At 41.0% G+C, this 16,638-nt stretch overlaps 1 protein-coding gene across 1 annotated transcript; it reads left to right on the forward strand.

Annotated features, from left to right (window-relative positions):
• Positions 1-2,364: 2,364 nt before the first annotated feature.
• gnb2 (guanine nucleotide binding protein (G protein), beta polypeptide 2) lies at positions 2,365-14,622 on the forward strand. Its single transcript, XM_079355617.1, has 10 exons — positions 2,365-3,099; positions 5,184-5,264; positions 5,366-5,404; positions 5,962-6,068; positions 8,453-8,516; positions 8,777-8,939; positions 10,462-10,528; positions 10,632-10,833; positions 11,889-12,105; positions 13,135-14,622. The coding sequence occupies exons 2-10, from the start codon at positions 5,208-5,210 to the stop codon at positions 13,239-13,241; spliced, it is 1,023 nt and encodes a 340-aa protein (XP_079211743.1). The 5' UTR covers positions 2,365-3,099; positions 5,184-5,207; the 3' UTR covers positions 13,242-14,622.
• Positions 14,623-16,638: the final 2,016 nt, after the last annotated feature.

Here is a 16,638-nt window from a genome sequence, read left to right on the forward strand (position 1 = left end):
GGAGAGCTACACACGGCCCATGTGACTGCCGAAAGGGGAGGGCAAATATCTTAAAAATGAGCAAAGGTACTGTTTGTCAAAAACTAACCCCGCCCCTTACCGCTGGCTACACCAATCGAACCTGACTTCACTAATAAGAAATAACTTTACCTTGACATAGTACATTTGCATGATTTCAGCTGTATGAACTGTGATTCAACTTGTCACAGCATAGTAACACATCCAGTGTAGAAGCATCAGAGAGCTAACGCAAAGTTGTACTGTAGTCTTGACTGTAATAATAAGCTGACTCGCCAGAGGTCACTGTTGAGATGTATATCCTTGTGTGGTAGGCCTTGACATGGAAAGTCAGTCAGAATTTCTATGAAAATATGTATTTTAACAAAAATCTCTCTCTCTCTCTCTATGATTTTGAAGTCTTTATTTTGAACACGTATCCAATCTGCTCCAGGAACATAAAGAGAGAAAAAAGAATAATAACAGGAGGGTGATTGAATATGGGAAATTCAAGATCTCTTGGGGAGGGATATGAGAAGGGTGGGGGTCAACACTTTAAATCAACCTCTTGTTGAAAAATATGGCCTCCCCCTTGGGAGATCCCCTATTTTCCCTTTGCTTTGCAGCCTGCTCAACAAATGGTTTATGAGACCTAACCCATGTTTTCCAAGCCCTTGCTTAAGCGGACATGCATTCTTACATTTTTTTCCTTCTCCGTAGTGATGATGAGTAATTTCTGGTTGTGATCTTATTTTATTTGCAATCTTAAAATAAGAATTGTTTTCTCGTGAAAACAGGATAATTGTCAAACAATCCAGAAAACAAACAATAGTCTGTCAATGATAGAGGCCAGATCAGACATGTCATGTTGACATTGCAAACACTAATGAGGTAAATTGAGCTTTTTAATATGTATGTAATGTGGGATAAATGTTTATAGATCTAAAGAAAATCACTTGAATGAATGAGCACTTGGGCCTTTGAGTGCACAAAGTATTAATGAATTTGATTTAAAACAAAACAACAACACGTTGTCTGTTGTAGTCTGTTGACTAGTACAAAGCAATACTACACTCGGACTGTGCTGTTCTCCTGAGTATCAGCATGGCTCTAAATCACCAACATGCTGATGTTCATTAACACATCACTGTTGTGTTGTGATCTTGCTTTAATAAAAACAATGTACAGATTCAATGACCTATGCACAAACCATAAACCATCCAGTTATTAAGAGGAGTAAGTAAAATATGTATAAATCTTTTGAATTATTCATCTTTTTTGGTGCCTTAATCCCTGCTGGGCTGTTAAATCCCAGCACCAATCACTGACCGAAGAGGTGGATTAACAGAATAAAAAAAACAGAGATACCACAAGATGATGTTTTTTATGAAACATAAATCACACTTGAATGATTATTTGCAGTAACTATCGAAATATAAGAAAAAAAAAACCCCCATACAATTACATCGTCTCCTATGTGTATAGTTATAGTTTATTTCACCATCTTTAACTTCAATGATGTAGCCATTCATGTGTGCTCTGTCACTTTAAACCTCCTCACATATTATGTGTATTAGATCACACTAAACTGTTCAAACTAATTATGGGAACACATTTGAAAGTGAGCTGATGTGTTAGGTAAACAGACACAGTGTCCCACCAAAAACAAATACAACCACATCTATTACTGAAGTATTAAGATTGTGTTCATGAACACAATAACACTGTTTCCTTTAGTAAGTGGAGTCGAGGAGGTGTAGTAAAAATGCATGTAATAGCATTTAAAGTGCTCTATGTGGAGGCCTTTTGAAAGTGGAATAGTACAAGCCCATGACTCAGGGCACTTTTGAAGTCATTTGAATTTCTGAATACATATTTTAATAATCTAATACACAGAACCAACAGACTCCTGAACAGAATGAGTTCTTGTGGACATACCCCATGTCCCATTTTTTTGATTGTGCTGAGTGTTATTGTACAAGCAGATGTGTGTAAATATAACACATATAAAACAGATGGTAAACATACTGTAGGCCTTTGATCGACATCCTTTCAAATGGCCTACTTTTAGTTTTCATGCGGGGTGCAAAGATGACAAATAGAAAACACGTATTCACAATGATCCTACAGCATTTACTCTGAGTTCATGCCTCTGAACAGATCAAATTAATGCAGTATATTTAAAAAAAACACACCATCTACACCCTACAGGGCGCTCTGATCAGAGAGGGGTCATGGGATTTATTAGTATTTAAGAGATGGGTGTGGTTGACACAAGCTTCTTGCCCGGATTTGAAGATCCTCCTGCAAGCGTTCACCGCGTGATCTGCTGGTCTGATTCTCAATGATGATATAAAAAAAAACAAAAAAAAAAAAACAGGAACCGTGTGGATAGTGACCGAGAGGACAGCCTTTCATCTGACCTAAAAGAAAACCCCCACAGACCACTCATCATTTGCCATGTTTGGTTGATATCTTTTTTTTGCAGCCTTTTTGTCATTTAAATCTCGTTTCCTGCTGCATGAGGCGCTTTGCAGATCTTCCTGACTTTTCATTGTGGGTTTGGAGGCGTCTGTCCTGATGAAGTGTCGGCAGGGGAGGGAGGAGGAGACCAGAGAGAGAGGAAGGAAGCGAGGATAACGTCACGAGAAGCAGAATCGGAGTAAAAACGGACTCTGTGCTGTTTCATGGACAGTCCTTGATGCGAGCCGGGCTCCGAGCTGCTTGCCTTTTTTTTAAAAAGACGATCTCGTTTTTTTTCTCCTTCTTCCCAGAGAGGATGCTTTTGTGAACGCGTCAGGCGTGAAAAGCGGAGGCTGATCGCAGAGGAAAACGGCGACCTATTGCTTGCAGATTTCCATCTCTTTTCTGGAGCTCCACTAAAGCCGAGAAAATGTGTGGAGCCCTCCTCCGTTCGCCTGCTTGCTGAAAAAGGATTTGCTTCAATCGTGACATAAGTGGGACCTTCTCTGCTGCAGCTTCTTTTTTTTTAATGACTGGAAAAGATATCTAGATTAACCCTGCGTAGGATTTGTGATCGGACTTTTTTTTTTGGACGAAGAGGGGGAAAAAAAGCAGCAGAATCATCGGGAGAATTAACAGGTAGCCGCCCATTATCAAACGCAGTGACAGCAGCTGTAGGCCAGTGGAAGAGTGTAAGATGGCTGGGTGAGGAGGATGTGCCTATTCATGGCATCATTTCGACAAAATGTATTTGTTCTAACTACATCCGCATTTTATAGCAACTTAAAAAAAAAAAGACGTGCCAAATGGCTTCATCCAGCCTCTCGGTGCTGATCAATATGTGATGTAGCTGCATTCATGGGGCCTGCCTGCCTGTTTGGGAAGCCCTCAATGCTGCAGACAGAGAAATATAAGCCGACATTTGAATCCGGCTTCCGCTCGCTTTTATTTCTCTGCCTACGGCTTTTTTTATTTCCTGCCCAGTGTTTGTTCGTCAATCGGGGAGTGAGCAAAGCGTCTCTGCGACTCTTTAACATTTACTCTTGTCAAACATGCAGTGGACTGGAGGCTGAGTGAGGCTCTGACTCTCCTCCAGCTGCAGCTGTAGCCATGCCATGTTGGTGTAGTTGCACATCAGATGTGCATCCAAAAAGGGGTGGGGCAAGTTATACACTTAGCATCCTGTTCTTCGAATTTACGCCTGCTTGTGTGTTACAGAACAAACACTCCTTTAAAAATGCTCAGGCTTATTAGCTTTCACATGACAGGCCTCCTCATTTGCCATCATTCTGAAGGTATAGCCTCTTGTCTGCTGAGACAATGCATGAGTGCAGATGGGATCTATTTGATATACAGTATATGGGGATTCTGCAAAAAAAAAAAAAAAAAAAAATCCAGCACATGCTCACAATAAAGATGTTCCAATATGACAATTTCTTACCTGATAAAGATTTTAACAAATAGACCATAGTATCGGCTGCTTCAGAATGACATGATGCAAAAAACACTGATTGGTGACATTAAGAGAGGCTCGACTAACATTTAACTCTCTCTGCACTTTGTTTATTGGTTGACATCACAAGATAATCTCCCTCAACCTTGTCCATTAAAAAAAAAAAAAACAAGAAAAAAAGCTGAATTGGTGACCAGTGTCATTACTGGTATCGGTATCGAAACAACTCTAGCTCACACGCAACATGCAAGCAAGCATCTGGCTGGACCCATCCAGGCCTGATCTCTTCTCTGATGCATCACCCCCCTCCTCATTCTCTGCTCCTCATTGGCTAAATGAGCAGCTGTGCCAGGAGACTGAGGCCCATGATGATACACCCCTTTTGGCCTCCATTAGTGCTGTGTGATCCATCTGGTCGCAGGTCCCTCCAGGGAACAGTGACCTACTGTAGCTAATTGCTCTTCCTCTGCAGCGTGCACTGTATGCATGTTTGCTGTGCGGCACCATCATGGATTTGAATTGCCTCTCATATGCAAAAAAAAAGAAGCTCCCTGTTTGAATGTGTAACTGTGCCCCTGACAGTTACAGGAAATGCTGCTTCCTACTGAGGGCGTGATGTGATGTACAGTGTGTGTGCGTGTGCGTGTGTGTGTGTGTGTGTGTGTGTGTGTGACCTGGCTTGGCCCTCAGCTCAAGGATCTGCAGCCAGCCTTTGGTATATTTACATTTTATGTAAATCTCTTGAAGCCATAGCGCCTAAGATTACAAGACAACCACAAAGATAGCTGTGTGGCATTAGCTCAAGTTTTCATACACAACCTGCTGTGAGTTCATGGTGTAAGAAGTTAACCCTCTGCTTTCATAGAGGGAGTGTTCTCTCAGTATCTACTGCCGCCTGGTAGCGATGCTGGCTGCTCAGTTGCAGCTTAGTCATTACAGATTATTCTCCTCTGTAAAACCTGGCATGACTGCACAGACATAAACAGATTACACTTTTTTTTTCTCACTATATGCGGGTCACTAAACCCCAGAGATTAATATGTGTTTTTTATTAAATATTTTCTCTAGAAAATCTGGAACAAACTGTATTTAAAGCAAATGATTTAGTTAATTGGTTCATTTTTGCTTAAAGTGGATTCCTGGATTACTGGATTATGAAAGGCATACATCTATGTTAATCCCAGTTGGCCTGACTGATGCACATTAGCAGTTATTTTTATGCATTTTTGAGATGATTCTTAATGTAAATCCACATTTGGTCATTGAATAGGTGACCGCTAAGACAAATCCAAAAATGAGTGAGCTGGAGCAGCTTCGCCAGGAGGCCGAGCAGCTGAGGAACCAGATAAGAGTAAGTGGGATATTTTATTAGTCCAGTTTTCTTCCTTAGCACGCTGATGCTGATGTTCTGTAATGTGTTTGTTTTTCAACCTGTAATTCCGTCTTCTGCAGGATGCCAGGAAAGCATGCGGAGATTCAACCCTGACACAGGTAAGAGGTGGTGGGTTCAGATGCTGTGCTATAAAAATATGAGCATTTATTTATTATTTTATTTATTGTTTGGGAGGGTGGGGCACTGTTCCATAAAAAAACAGTGTTTTGGAGACCATCAGTATAAAAAAATGACACAAAACCTGGATCATCATTTAAAGGCTGGATTGTATATCTCGATACACAAATAGTACAAAAAAAGAAAAGTATTCAATTACGTTAATCAAAACTAGTATCTTGCATCAGAAAAAAATGATTTGGAAGATAATTCAGGATGCTTTGTACTCAACTGTCTAATACGTCTGTTATAATGGGGGAGTTTTCAGACAGGCTACGAACACATTTTAATGTTAGACAAACATGGGGAAGTGTATTTACCATAAAATGTGACCTTTAAATTAGTCACGAGTTAACAGTCGTTGCTGAGCTGTTTTTAAGAGTCTGATAAATGTGTTTCACTTATCTAAGGAAACCATACAGAATAATAATTTGTAACACACAGTCATGAATTAAAGGATGAATTTTCATCTTTGATTACCCTCTCTGTACTTCCTCAGATAACAGCCGGTCTGGATCCAGTGGGGAGGATTCAGATGCGGACGAGACGCACCCTTAGGGGCCACCTCGCTAAGATCTACGCCATGCACTGGGGAACAGACTCCAGGTGAGTCCGCACTGCCACAAACATGTTCTGTCCTTTAAATGTGTTGCTCAGGACTTTGCTAAAGTAACATTACATGACAATTTTACATTAAGTGTGCCGGTTTAAAGGAACATCTTAAAGCTTACATCTGGATCATTTGGCGCCATACAGAAACACATTGTGGCATTATGTATTCTAGTTCAATAAAGAATGATATATATATATATATATATATATATATATATACTATATACTATATACTATATCAACTATTAAAGACTTCTGAACCATCAACAATGAAAGTCGCATCCCGATGAGAAAAATGACATAAACCAAACATGTTCATACTACACTGTGCTGCTATTGTTTTAGTTACAGGCACATTTGATTAAAAGTAAAACATTGACGCTCTCTGATCCAAACAAAACAGAGAAAACAAACACAAACCCATAAACATACTGGTGCAGGATATTTACATGTTCCCTTTCTTAGAAATGCATTTGCATGTTTATGCCATGCTGTCAAATCAGTCTGTGTAGTGAAAAAAAAAAAAAAAAAAAGACGTATCATAATTAAGATGAACTTTGAACTTTTGTCTAGAAAGATCGAGAGAAACTAAATTGAATGTTAAAGCAACGTGGCAATCTCTTTAATGTGGTACTTTAAAAGACTGCAGTTCCTCAAGTGTCCACTTGAAGTCTACTTCAAATACTAAAGACTTCCCGTCAGCGCCCTCATAAGAGTGCCAAGTTTTTCAGCAGAAATAAGAGTTCATTGCAAAATACGGGGCATGGTTGAGTTGACTGACAGGTGGGTACTGCTGCTGTTTGGCAGGAAGCCGAAGTCCCGCCTCCTCTTCTTCTTGTTGCCTGTTTGTGAGATTGGTCAAGAATTAGGAGGTATTATTTCCAATGTGACTTCATATTGCCTCTTCAAAAACCAATGGGTGATGTCACTGAGTCCACGTTCATGTTTCAGTCTGTAAAAGTCCCGTCCATTTTAGCCCCGTCAGTGGTATGGCTTGATAGATTGCAATATCAGTTTATTGATCGGGGGTTCAATGATATGAATTGTTTCAACTATGCTTTCTGTTGTAATAAAATCTGATATTGACGTTCATATTGCTCAGAGGAGAAATCATAATGTCTTAAGTTATCACTGACTCTCCCTTCAGTGCCATCATAATGATGTATTGTGTTCTGGATAATATTTGGTTGGTCTACTCTGGAAACTGGTTACAGACCTTGGAGACAAAACACCAGAAGCGTATCAATACTTCTCTGATTGGTCGGGTCCAACAGGGGATCTGACTTCGGGGACATTCACACATGAAAGAATAGTGTTTAGTTACCCTGCCTGTCTCTTGTCTCACAATCTGTTTTAACTGTTAACTAGAGCTATCAAGCAATTAACTTGTAACTTTGACTGGCTTTGTTCCTTGTCTGAGGCAGGACTAGGAATACCTTATCTGTTTATATTTAAAAACTGCACCAGGTGAATTTGTGTTATATTGATGCTACATTTGCATAATTTGGGGCTTGGTTGAGTCGACTGGCGGGTCTCGAACTGTTAGAGACAACATTTCAAATATGGAGACCACCATCGTTGGGCTTCATAACGCCTCTTTGGAAACCAGTGGGTGATGTCACTGTGACTACGCACATGTTTTATACAGTCTTTGATTTCAACATAGCACATGTAGTTTTGTTCGTATTTTAAATGATAGCATTTTTTAACATTAAAAATTATACGAAAGAGAAAGTAAAGTATTTTCAGCTTAAGACAGTACAAAAATTCAGAATAAAAGCTGAACAATTCCAATTTTTCTATAATGGAATTTTACATTTTAAAATGTTTGTGGGTTGGCACAGAGGCTGACCAATCAGATTTCAATGCGCTAATTGTATTTGTTTAATGCTTTGGTTTAAATGACAGTTTCCTCATTGTGTTTATTTCTAATTAGCAAATGTGAGTTTGCTAATTTACTAAATTAAAACGATGAGCCTGGTAAACATTAGGCCTACACTTTATTCACATTAGCATGTTAGCATTATCATTGCGTGCCTGTTAGCATGCTTATGTTACCCAAGCACAACTGCACACATCTCTCAGTTTTAAAGAGCAAAGGAGGAGAAACACCAATCAAAGTGTTTTTTCAGAATACGTTAGGAGCAACTTGTGGGTTCAGGTTTGTTTGATCTAGATCTGTCGCGTCAAGTAAGATGAAACTAGAAGAGCCTTTTATACTTGAGGTGTGTGTGTGTGTGTGCTTTCTGAAGTGTTAAAGCCTAAGCTAATTGTTTTTAACGTTTTGAGTGACGGTCACATCTTCAAACAGTCACTTATGTCTTTTCAACACTAATATTGAATCCTCAAGGTTTGAAATGATTTTTTTCTCTCCGTAGGCTTCTGGTTAGTGCCTCACAGGATGGAAAACTGATCGTGTGGGACAGCTACACCACTAACAAGGTATGTTTAACTTCTCATCAGGTCGTCAGCTGGATCTTTAGTCAGACTTTCTCTCAGAGTCTTTCCTTTTTTAGAAGGGTGCTTGAGTCACATAATAACTTCCTTCGTGCTGTGGCTTATTGTAGCGTTTACAGTGAAATAAGCATTACATTTTTAGAAATGTAACCCATTTTATGCCCTTGGTAGGCCTTTACATTAGGTGTCCTTTTATTTCCAAAGGTTAATTGAGTGTCATTTCTGAATACCTTTTCCTTTTTAAGATCCATGCCATCCCTCTGCGCTCGTCCTGGGTGATGACCTGTGCGTACGCTCCCTCTGGGAACTACGTAGCCTGCGGAGGCCTGGACAACATCTGCTCCATCTACTGTCTGAAGACACGTGAAGGCAACGTCAGGGTCAGCAGGGAACTACCTGGCCACACAGGTGAGAGAACCCTGCACACTCTGCACCACTTCTATTTGAGTCTTCCTGGGAGTCAGGCTGAGGACACATTTCAGATAAGCAGCAGTCGGCTGCCTCGTGGGAAAGCTCTGCTCCCAAACCCCTGAACAATAAAGATTTCATTTACATGGTTAATTAATCGCAGGGCAACACAGTCTTAATGAGCTGAGACATCAACTCCTGTCTGTGAGACTGTAGCTGCTGCGCTGCTGTATGCTCTAAGTTTATCACCGGTTCTTCTGCAGATGTGAACAAAGTTGAGACAATTAAAAAGAAGATCCATTAAATTACACTTAATGGTGAAATAACTGGAAGTTTTCTTTCCTCCAAAGAAAAAAAACCCCCATCACACAGTACAGTACATCTACACTCTACCTGAAAGCTCCATATCACGATAAGCCTTTTTCACACGTGCATGAATCTCCTGAAGATACACCTGCAGGCTCGACTGCACGTGTAAACGCAAGCGACCACATTTACCTGCCCTGAAGTGTCCACAAGAAGGGTGTGCCGATGCAGGAACGCAGCAGGTAATATCAGGAAAAAAGCCCCCACAAGCTGATGACATGCATATCACGCCATGTAACAGGTGTGATTTACATACATGTAAAGAAACTGCCTCATCACCAGCACGTTCTCTTCCTCAGTCCTTGTTGCTGTGGATACGCCCAAATGCAAGAAGCGCTGACACGAAGACAAAAACGTTCATCCTAGCTCTCTGTCGCCTTGTAAACTTTTCAGAGTTTATGCAGCATCCTTTAAATGTCACCCTCTGTGTGCCGAGACCCTTCCCTGCTTGTCTGACGGAGAATCTGCCGCTGTGAGGGATGAATGTGACGAGCAACTCGGTTTGATATCAGGGGCAATTTTGCAAAAAAAAAAAAAAAAAAAAAGTCCAGGAGTGCGAGTGTGTGTGAAAAGGGCTAATCTATCTCAAAGGGATAAGTTTGACCTCCACAAAGAAGAGAGGCGACGTGTTGAACCTGAACACGGTCAGTGATTTTCTTACTAGTATCCATCTAAAGACTGTCCTCTCGGAATCTGCATTAGTAGAATATGAAACCTCCCCCATCAGTTATTATGGTGTGCTAACAGCACTAACTCTACTTTTCCCAGGCTCAACCCCCCCTCAGGCTACATCCAGTCCAGTTCAATATATTGCTGCATGTTTGCCTATTCATTGGGGCAGAACACAGTTTGAGAGGGAAGCAGGTGGCACTGTTGCTCTGGATATTCTGGAGGTCATAAAAACGAGTTAGTCCATGAGGTTCAGTGTCTGTTCTGAGGAAATGTCTTAATACAAAGATATTTGATATAAACATAAGTAATGTACATCGAAGATGAGGGTAATAATCTCATCAAGAGAATACTTTTTCTCTCGATGAGATTATCTGTAACATGACTGCAGTTAACACAAATGGTGTTTTAATATGTGGCCTACTCTTGTTTGTGTAATGTTATAATATCAGAGACTCACCCAGTACTTCTTGTCACCTTCTCTCAGGTTACCTTTCATGTTGCCGTTTCGTCGATGACAATCAAATAATCACGAGTTCTGGAGACACCACATGGTGAGCCGCAGAGATCAAAACACAGACGTGCAGGTCACATGGTTTTTGTTTTTATTCTTTCTTGAGTTTTAACCGTGTCTTTACTCCGGGTTCTCTGTCCCAGTGCTCTGTGGGACATCGAGACAAGTCAGCAGACCACGGTTTTCTCTGGCCACAGCGGCGACGTCATGAGCCTGTCCCTGGCGCCTGACCTTCGCACCTTCGTGTCGGGAGCCTGTGACGCCTCGGTCAAACTGTGGGACATCAGAGACAGCATGTGCCGGCAGACCTTCACAGGCCACGAGTCAGACATCAACGCCATCTGTGTGAGTGTGCTCGCGGCAAACCGAGGGCTTGTACCCCATACAGCCAGTGTTCAGAATCAGGAGAGTGACTCTTTAATGTGAAATCACAGACAGTTTAAAGGATAATATAACTTCCGAGGCACTACTTAATGGAGCCTGCCATAAAAATAAAAAAAAATAAAAAGCTGCAATTTTTCTTCAGAAGCTCTCACAGATCTCGGTTGAGTCTTAAAAATAGCTCTGATGACGTCATCAGTATGCCAGGAAATGGCAGGGTATGTCACTGCGTGATATGATGTACATGGTTCACAATAATGACAACGTAACAATAGAGACATTCTGCGGTCGTGGATACATTACAAGAGAAGCATCAGAAGATAATTCACAAAATCGCCCCTTAAAGGTAGAGAGCAGGATTCATGTAGTTATTCACACTTTGTTGTCGGCTAACTAGATTATAATCCTGCAATAAAGCCTCCGATTTTCATTACAGAAAGTAAATAACAAACAAGATCACATGGAGACCCCAATGATGAATCTAAATATAAACCTGAACAGAGCATGTGACTTTTTTTTTTATTTCTTGACCGCTGTGTTTGGCCAATAAGAGATGTTTCATTAGATCATTCATTCCACTGAAACACAACACCATTGGTCTCAGCCCCACAGTGGTCTGAAATGTTGGTTAGTCCCCCGTGTGCTTTTTAATTCACTGTCATCAGAGCGGCTCCAGGATTTGTCCCTGCGACGTCACACGCTTTCTTGTCTTCAGCTTTGGGAGGGATTTAACCCGAGAGCACGCTAGAGGATTAACAAGATTATCAATTAACACCATATCTGAACATCTGCCATCAGTCCAGACTCCAGCTGAGACCAACTCATGTTTGAGTCTGGACTGAGGCGCAGAACCGGTTATCTGATGGTGTGACAGCTGAAACAGTGATTTCCCCCCCCCAATATTATCTTCTACGCACACTCACTCATCAGTTATGTGTTTGCATGTGCTCTTGTTTCATCTTGAAAACTGATTTTCCATCCACACTTCTTCTAACTCCTCTTCCTGCGCTCCTCCTCAGTTCTTTCCCAACGGCAGCGCCTTCGCCACAGGCTCCGACGACGCCACCTGCAGGCTGTTTGACCTGCGTGCAGACCAGGAGCTCAGCCTCTATTGCCATGACAACATCATCTGTGGCATCACCTCCGTGGCTTTCTCCCGCTCTGGCCGTCTGCTGCTGGCTGGTTATGATGACTTTAACTGCAACATCTGGGACGCCATGAAGGGAGACAGAGCAGGTAGGTGGGACAGGAAGTGAAGGCGTGCCGCCGGGAGGTGACATCATTTAGTTTTGATTCCAGTTAGACTTTGTTTTCAGTCTCAGTGAGGTTTGAACATTATTTGAGATAGTTTAGTTTTTATTTTGTGGACATGCATCGTGGTTAAGTATGGACGCTTTCGATTCAATTCAAAAAACTTTATTTGTCCCCGGTGGGCAACTCAAAGGTACGACGGTGCAGCTATACTAAAAATGTAACCAAGGAATAAAGTGTCAAGATATTAGTACAAAGTTAAAATATAAAATTGCAAAGTTAAACACAAAACAGATGTATAAGTGGACAGTAATCGGACCAAGATGTTAACAGTCATATATACAGAACTATGGTGCAGTAAGTAGGAAATAAATAAATATACATAGAGCTATGTGCAAGTAGGCAGATACTAAACAATAAAGTGATAGTGGTGCGTGGCACATAATAGAACAACAGCCTAAATATATACTAGAGCTATATAAAAAAGATGAATACTGAAAGAATAACGTGACCGCAGTGCAATGATGGATAAGATATGAGAACTGATATCAAACAGAATAAAGTGGAGTAGTGCCTGAAGACCAATATAAGCATAATAGGGGTTAAGGTGCAGGCAGAAGGAAAGAAACAAAACAAAAAGAGTGAAGAAAGTACAATGAAGATGATCTCCACTGTTGTCAAGCCAAAACATGTCGAATGCTTTGCACGTAATTTGCTGTTTGTATTCAGTTCTAAAGATTTATGACTGAAAGCTTCAGTACTGCATGGTGACTTACTTGAAGGGAAATGGAGCTCCATGTCAGACTGACTGCTGAATAACAAATCCCCAGCCTGATTAAAAAAAAAATAAAAACAGCTCTTCGGTTAAACAGCCTGCTCTGTGTTACAAGTAAAAGCAGTAATAGGGTTGCTTTGTGCTCTGTGTTTTTTTTCTTCTCAGTTTGTTAATAGTCTGGAGTACAAAACCTCTCACAGCAACAAGTCTTCTTTTGTTTCTCTTCGTTTCTCCTGCAGGAGTCCTGGCCGGCCATGACAATCGTGTGAGCTGTTTGGGTGTGTCGGATGACGGTATGGCGGTGTGCACCGGGTCCTGGGACAGCTTCCTTAAGATCTGGAACTGAGCCACATAAAACCGCAAACACGCACACACACACACACACACACACACACACACACATACATACACACGTACATGCAAACATGCACGCACATGTCCGACAAACAGGCACCGCTCCCACTGCTTGGGACACAGTTTGCACCCTGTAATCACTGTATGTAAGATTCAATCCGCAACATTTTACTGTACATAATATATATGACTTAGGTATGAGTTTACACACACACACACACACACACACACACACACACACACACACACACACACACACCTACACACACACACACACACCCCGCTGTATGTGCAGAACAAGCCCTGAACACATGCCCACACTACCTACAGCTGATTTACGTTTAAAACAGCAAGGCTATAGTTACACAGTGACTTGGTATGAGTTGAGACACACACACACACACACACACACACACACACACACACACACACACAAACACACAAACACACAAACACACACACACACAAACACACACACACCAACATTTGTGAAATGTACAAAAAAAAAAGAAAAAGTGACCAAAAAAAGTTGGATCTTCAGCTGCTCAAATACAAACACAAATGCTACTTTTAGCTGAAGCCTTTTCACACGTCTAACATGCTCAATTAGATACACACACACACACACACACACACACACACACACACACACACACACACACACACACACACACACACACACACACACACACACACACACACACACACACACACACACACACACAAAAACACTTTTTTCCTGAGAGACACTGCTTCTCGAGTCAAACATGGGGAGAGACATTATTGGACAATTCTGTCTTTGTTTACAATGAAGTTGAAAAATGCACTTCAGATAAATTTTTTCTCGACTACTTTCGTCTCGGTACCCCCACGTATCTCAGCGATGCTAATGTGAAGGAAGAACAGTGTTGGTGGCAGAGAGTCATGTGAGTCCTTGAATACTGAAAACAAACAACCACTGACAGCCGGGCCGGGCCGACGATCGCCAGAGTCCGAGGAAAACATTAAGTCATGTTTTCAACTGACTGCTAACATCTTACAGTCGGAGTTTTTATAGATATGTACCCCCTGCATACAGTACAGTACATCTACTCTTCAGTTTTTCTTTTCTACTTATTTTATTCATGTTCTCCCTGTGTGCCTCAGATACACTTTAAGGATTATTATTAGAGAATATTGATGAAGTTAAATTAAGGAAAAAAAAAAAAGAAAAAAAAAAGATTTGAAACTCAGAAGGTGGGTGAAAATAAAAGCATTGTAAGACGCATCTTAATAAAGCAGGAGCCAGCATTCGTACTTTGACTTGGTCAATGTATTGTCTGGACATTATGATGGTATAATTGTACATAATATTAATAAATGATAGCCTCTCCTGCCAGTTTGTTGTGGTTTTTTTCTTGAAGCACTTTGTCAATTGATATACATTGTATCGTGCTCACTGAGTATGTTAATATGGCGGAAGAAAATAACGATACGCCAATTTATCGTTGCTTCTAAATTGTCAGTAAGTTATTTAATTGCTGGAAACAAAAATCTGTAATCATAACAACAAAAAAGTTACTGTAAAAAAAATATATATATTTGGCAATTTGACTCACCATTGTACCACTTCCCGACTCCTCACTACATCCAGTAAATGAGGGAAGTGTGAAGTATACACAATGCATGAACATCTTTCGGTTTGAGATTTCGCGATTATAAATACAAAATCGTCTTTTTCTTTCTCCGTGGTGCCTGAAAGCAACACAGAGACTTTTCACAGAGACTCTTCAGCTGGATTTACCAGCATTTATTTTACACACTGATGATACATTTTCCGTCTTTCTGTGGCTCACGTGCGATCCAAACCCTCGGGGTGGATTTGAACACGTCACGGAAGCAAAATTGAAGTCACTAAAACAATTCACAATCACAGAGAAGAACCACTTGGACATGTGGGTACATGTGTTAAGTATGGCCTTAAAGTTCATACAGATGAGTTAACTTTTTGTTTGAGGGTTTTGTGGGTCTGCGAGCTGATGGGCCCTCCCACATAAGAGACTTACCAGCACTGGTTGCTGCCCTCTGTTGGCACTGTTGGGCTGGTTTGAGGCTGTCCTTTGTCGTCCTCCCTGCATTGTAGCTCCATGCTTGACCCCCAAAGACATCAAAAACTTCAGCGTAAAAGCCCTGTGTTAAATTAACTACCACAGAGTTCATTTCAACACTTTTTCAGGGTTTATATAGCTCCACACTTTTTAGAGTCAAATTAACACAAGATTAAATCAGTGTTTCAAATAATTAGGTATTAAACAGCAGGCAACCAATATTTACTTATAAGCAAACAATACACTTGAAAAGCTGATGTTTCGCACTTTAAATTCCTCTTAAAGTCTTAAAATGATGCACTTGGCTAGGATCACGGTCAGGTTGAAGCTCCCATGCTCCATGTGTTCATAAACTTTAAACTGTATTTCATTGGCTTCATGAAGGATCTCAGACAGGTTTCTGACAATGGCCTCAGCGATTCCCCTGTTTCAGTCCACCCATTTTCTGAGAGAAAAAAGGACACAAATGTTGCGCGCAAAGCCAAATTACAAATATAGGTCAATAAATGCATCACACATACTTGTGGCCATATATTCGAAAGGCCTTCAGGAAATTTGAGCCACTGTCTGTTGTTGTCCTGGTCACTTTCTCCCTGATGTGACTATTCAGAATGGACTTCTTCTAATGCTGCAGCAAGGACATCAAACATGTGCGAGCCGATGACACGTCTACAAACCAACGCAGCGGAGTGCCTCTCCAGAGAGTTTTGATCTATCCAGTGGCCCCTAAGTAAACACATTGTCTGGCAGACCGGCAGTCTGTTGTGGTAGCAACATGGTTCACAGTGCTCAACTTTTTGATGATTAGGTTCTTCATGTTCTTGGCAGCTTCCTGTATTCTACAGCAAAACGTTTTCCTTGTCATTACTGTACAAAGAGGTTGCAAGTGTCTTGTGTGATGGTGTCTCAACCACAGAAAATGGTTGGTGGGCCTCACATACAAAACTTAGCATGAGCTTGTCAAGTGTTGCTTGTGTTACCTGCCACGGAGGGACAGCGAAGTTTGACCTTTGTACTCAAACATACAATTCACAACATATGAATTAGTATGCATGGTCATCTATGAAATATGAGCTCAGGTGGTATGAATAAAAGCACAAACTGTTTCTTCTTCCAGTTATTTCATAAAAACAGGATAAATCAGAGGTCAGTTATCTGCTTATTTGCAGCTTTTTCTTGCAGGATTGAAATGTTTTATCTTCAGCCACCACCAGGGGGTGCTGTAGCTTTGTAAGCGCATCTCATGACAGAATGAGGAAAGCAGGTCGACGCAGACTTCAGCACCATCGTGTGGATGAACAC

This window comes from Symphodus melops, assembly GCF_947650265.1.
Source record: "Symphodus melops genome assembly, chromosome: 11".
NCBI lineage: Eukaryota > Metazoa > Chordata > Actinopteri > Labriformes > Labridae > Symphodus > Symphodus melops.

Bases quoted from the DNA above. Each gene is read 5' to 3' on its own strand.
- gnb2 (XM_079355617.1), top strand. From the start codon at position 5,208: ATGAGTGAGCTGGAGCAGCTTCGCCAGGAGGCCGAGCAGCTGAGGAAC. The intron at 10,529-10,631 runs GTGAGCCGCAGA...TCTCTGTCCCAG, and splicing joins AGTTCTGGAGACACCACATG to TGCTCTGTGGGACATCGAGA. The intron at 12,106-13,134 runs GTAGGTGGGACA...TTTCTCCTGCAG, and splicing joins CATGAAGGGAGACAGAGCAG to GAGTCCTGGCCGGCCATGAC.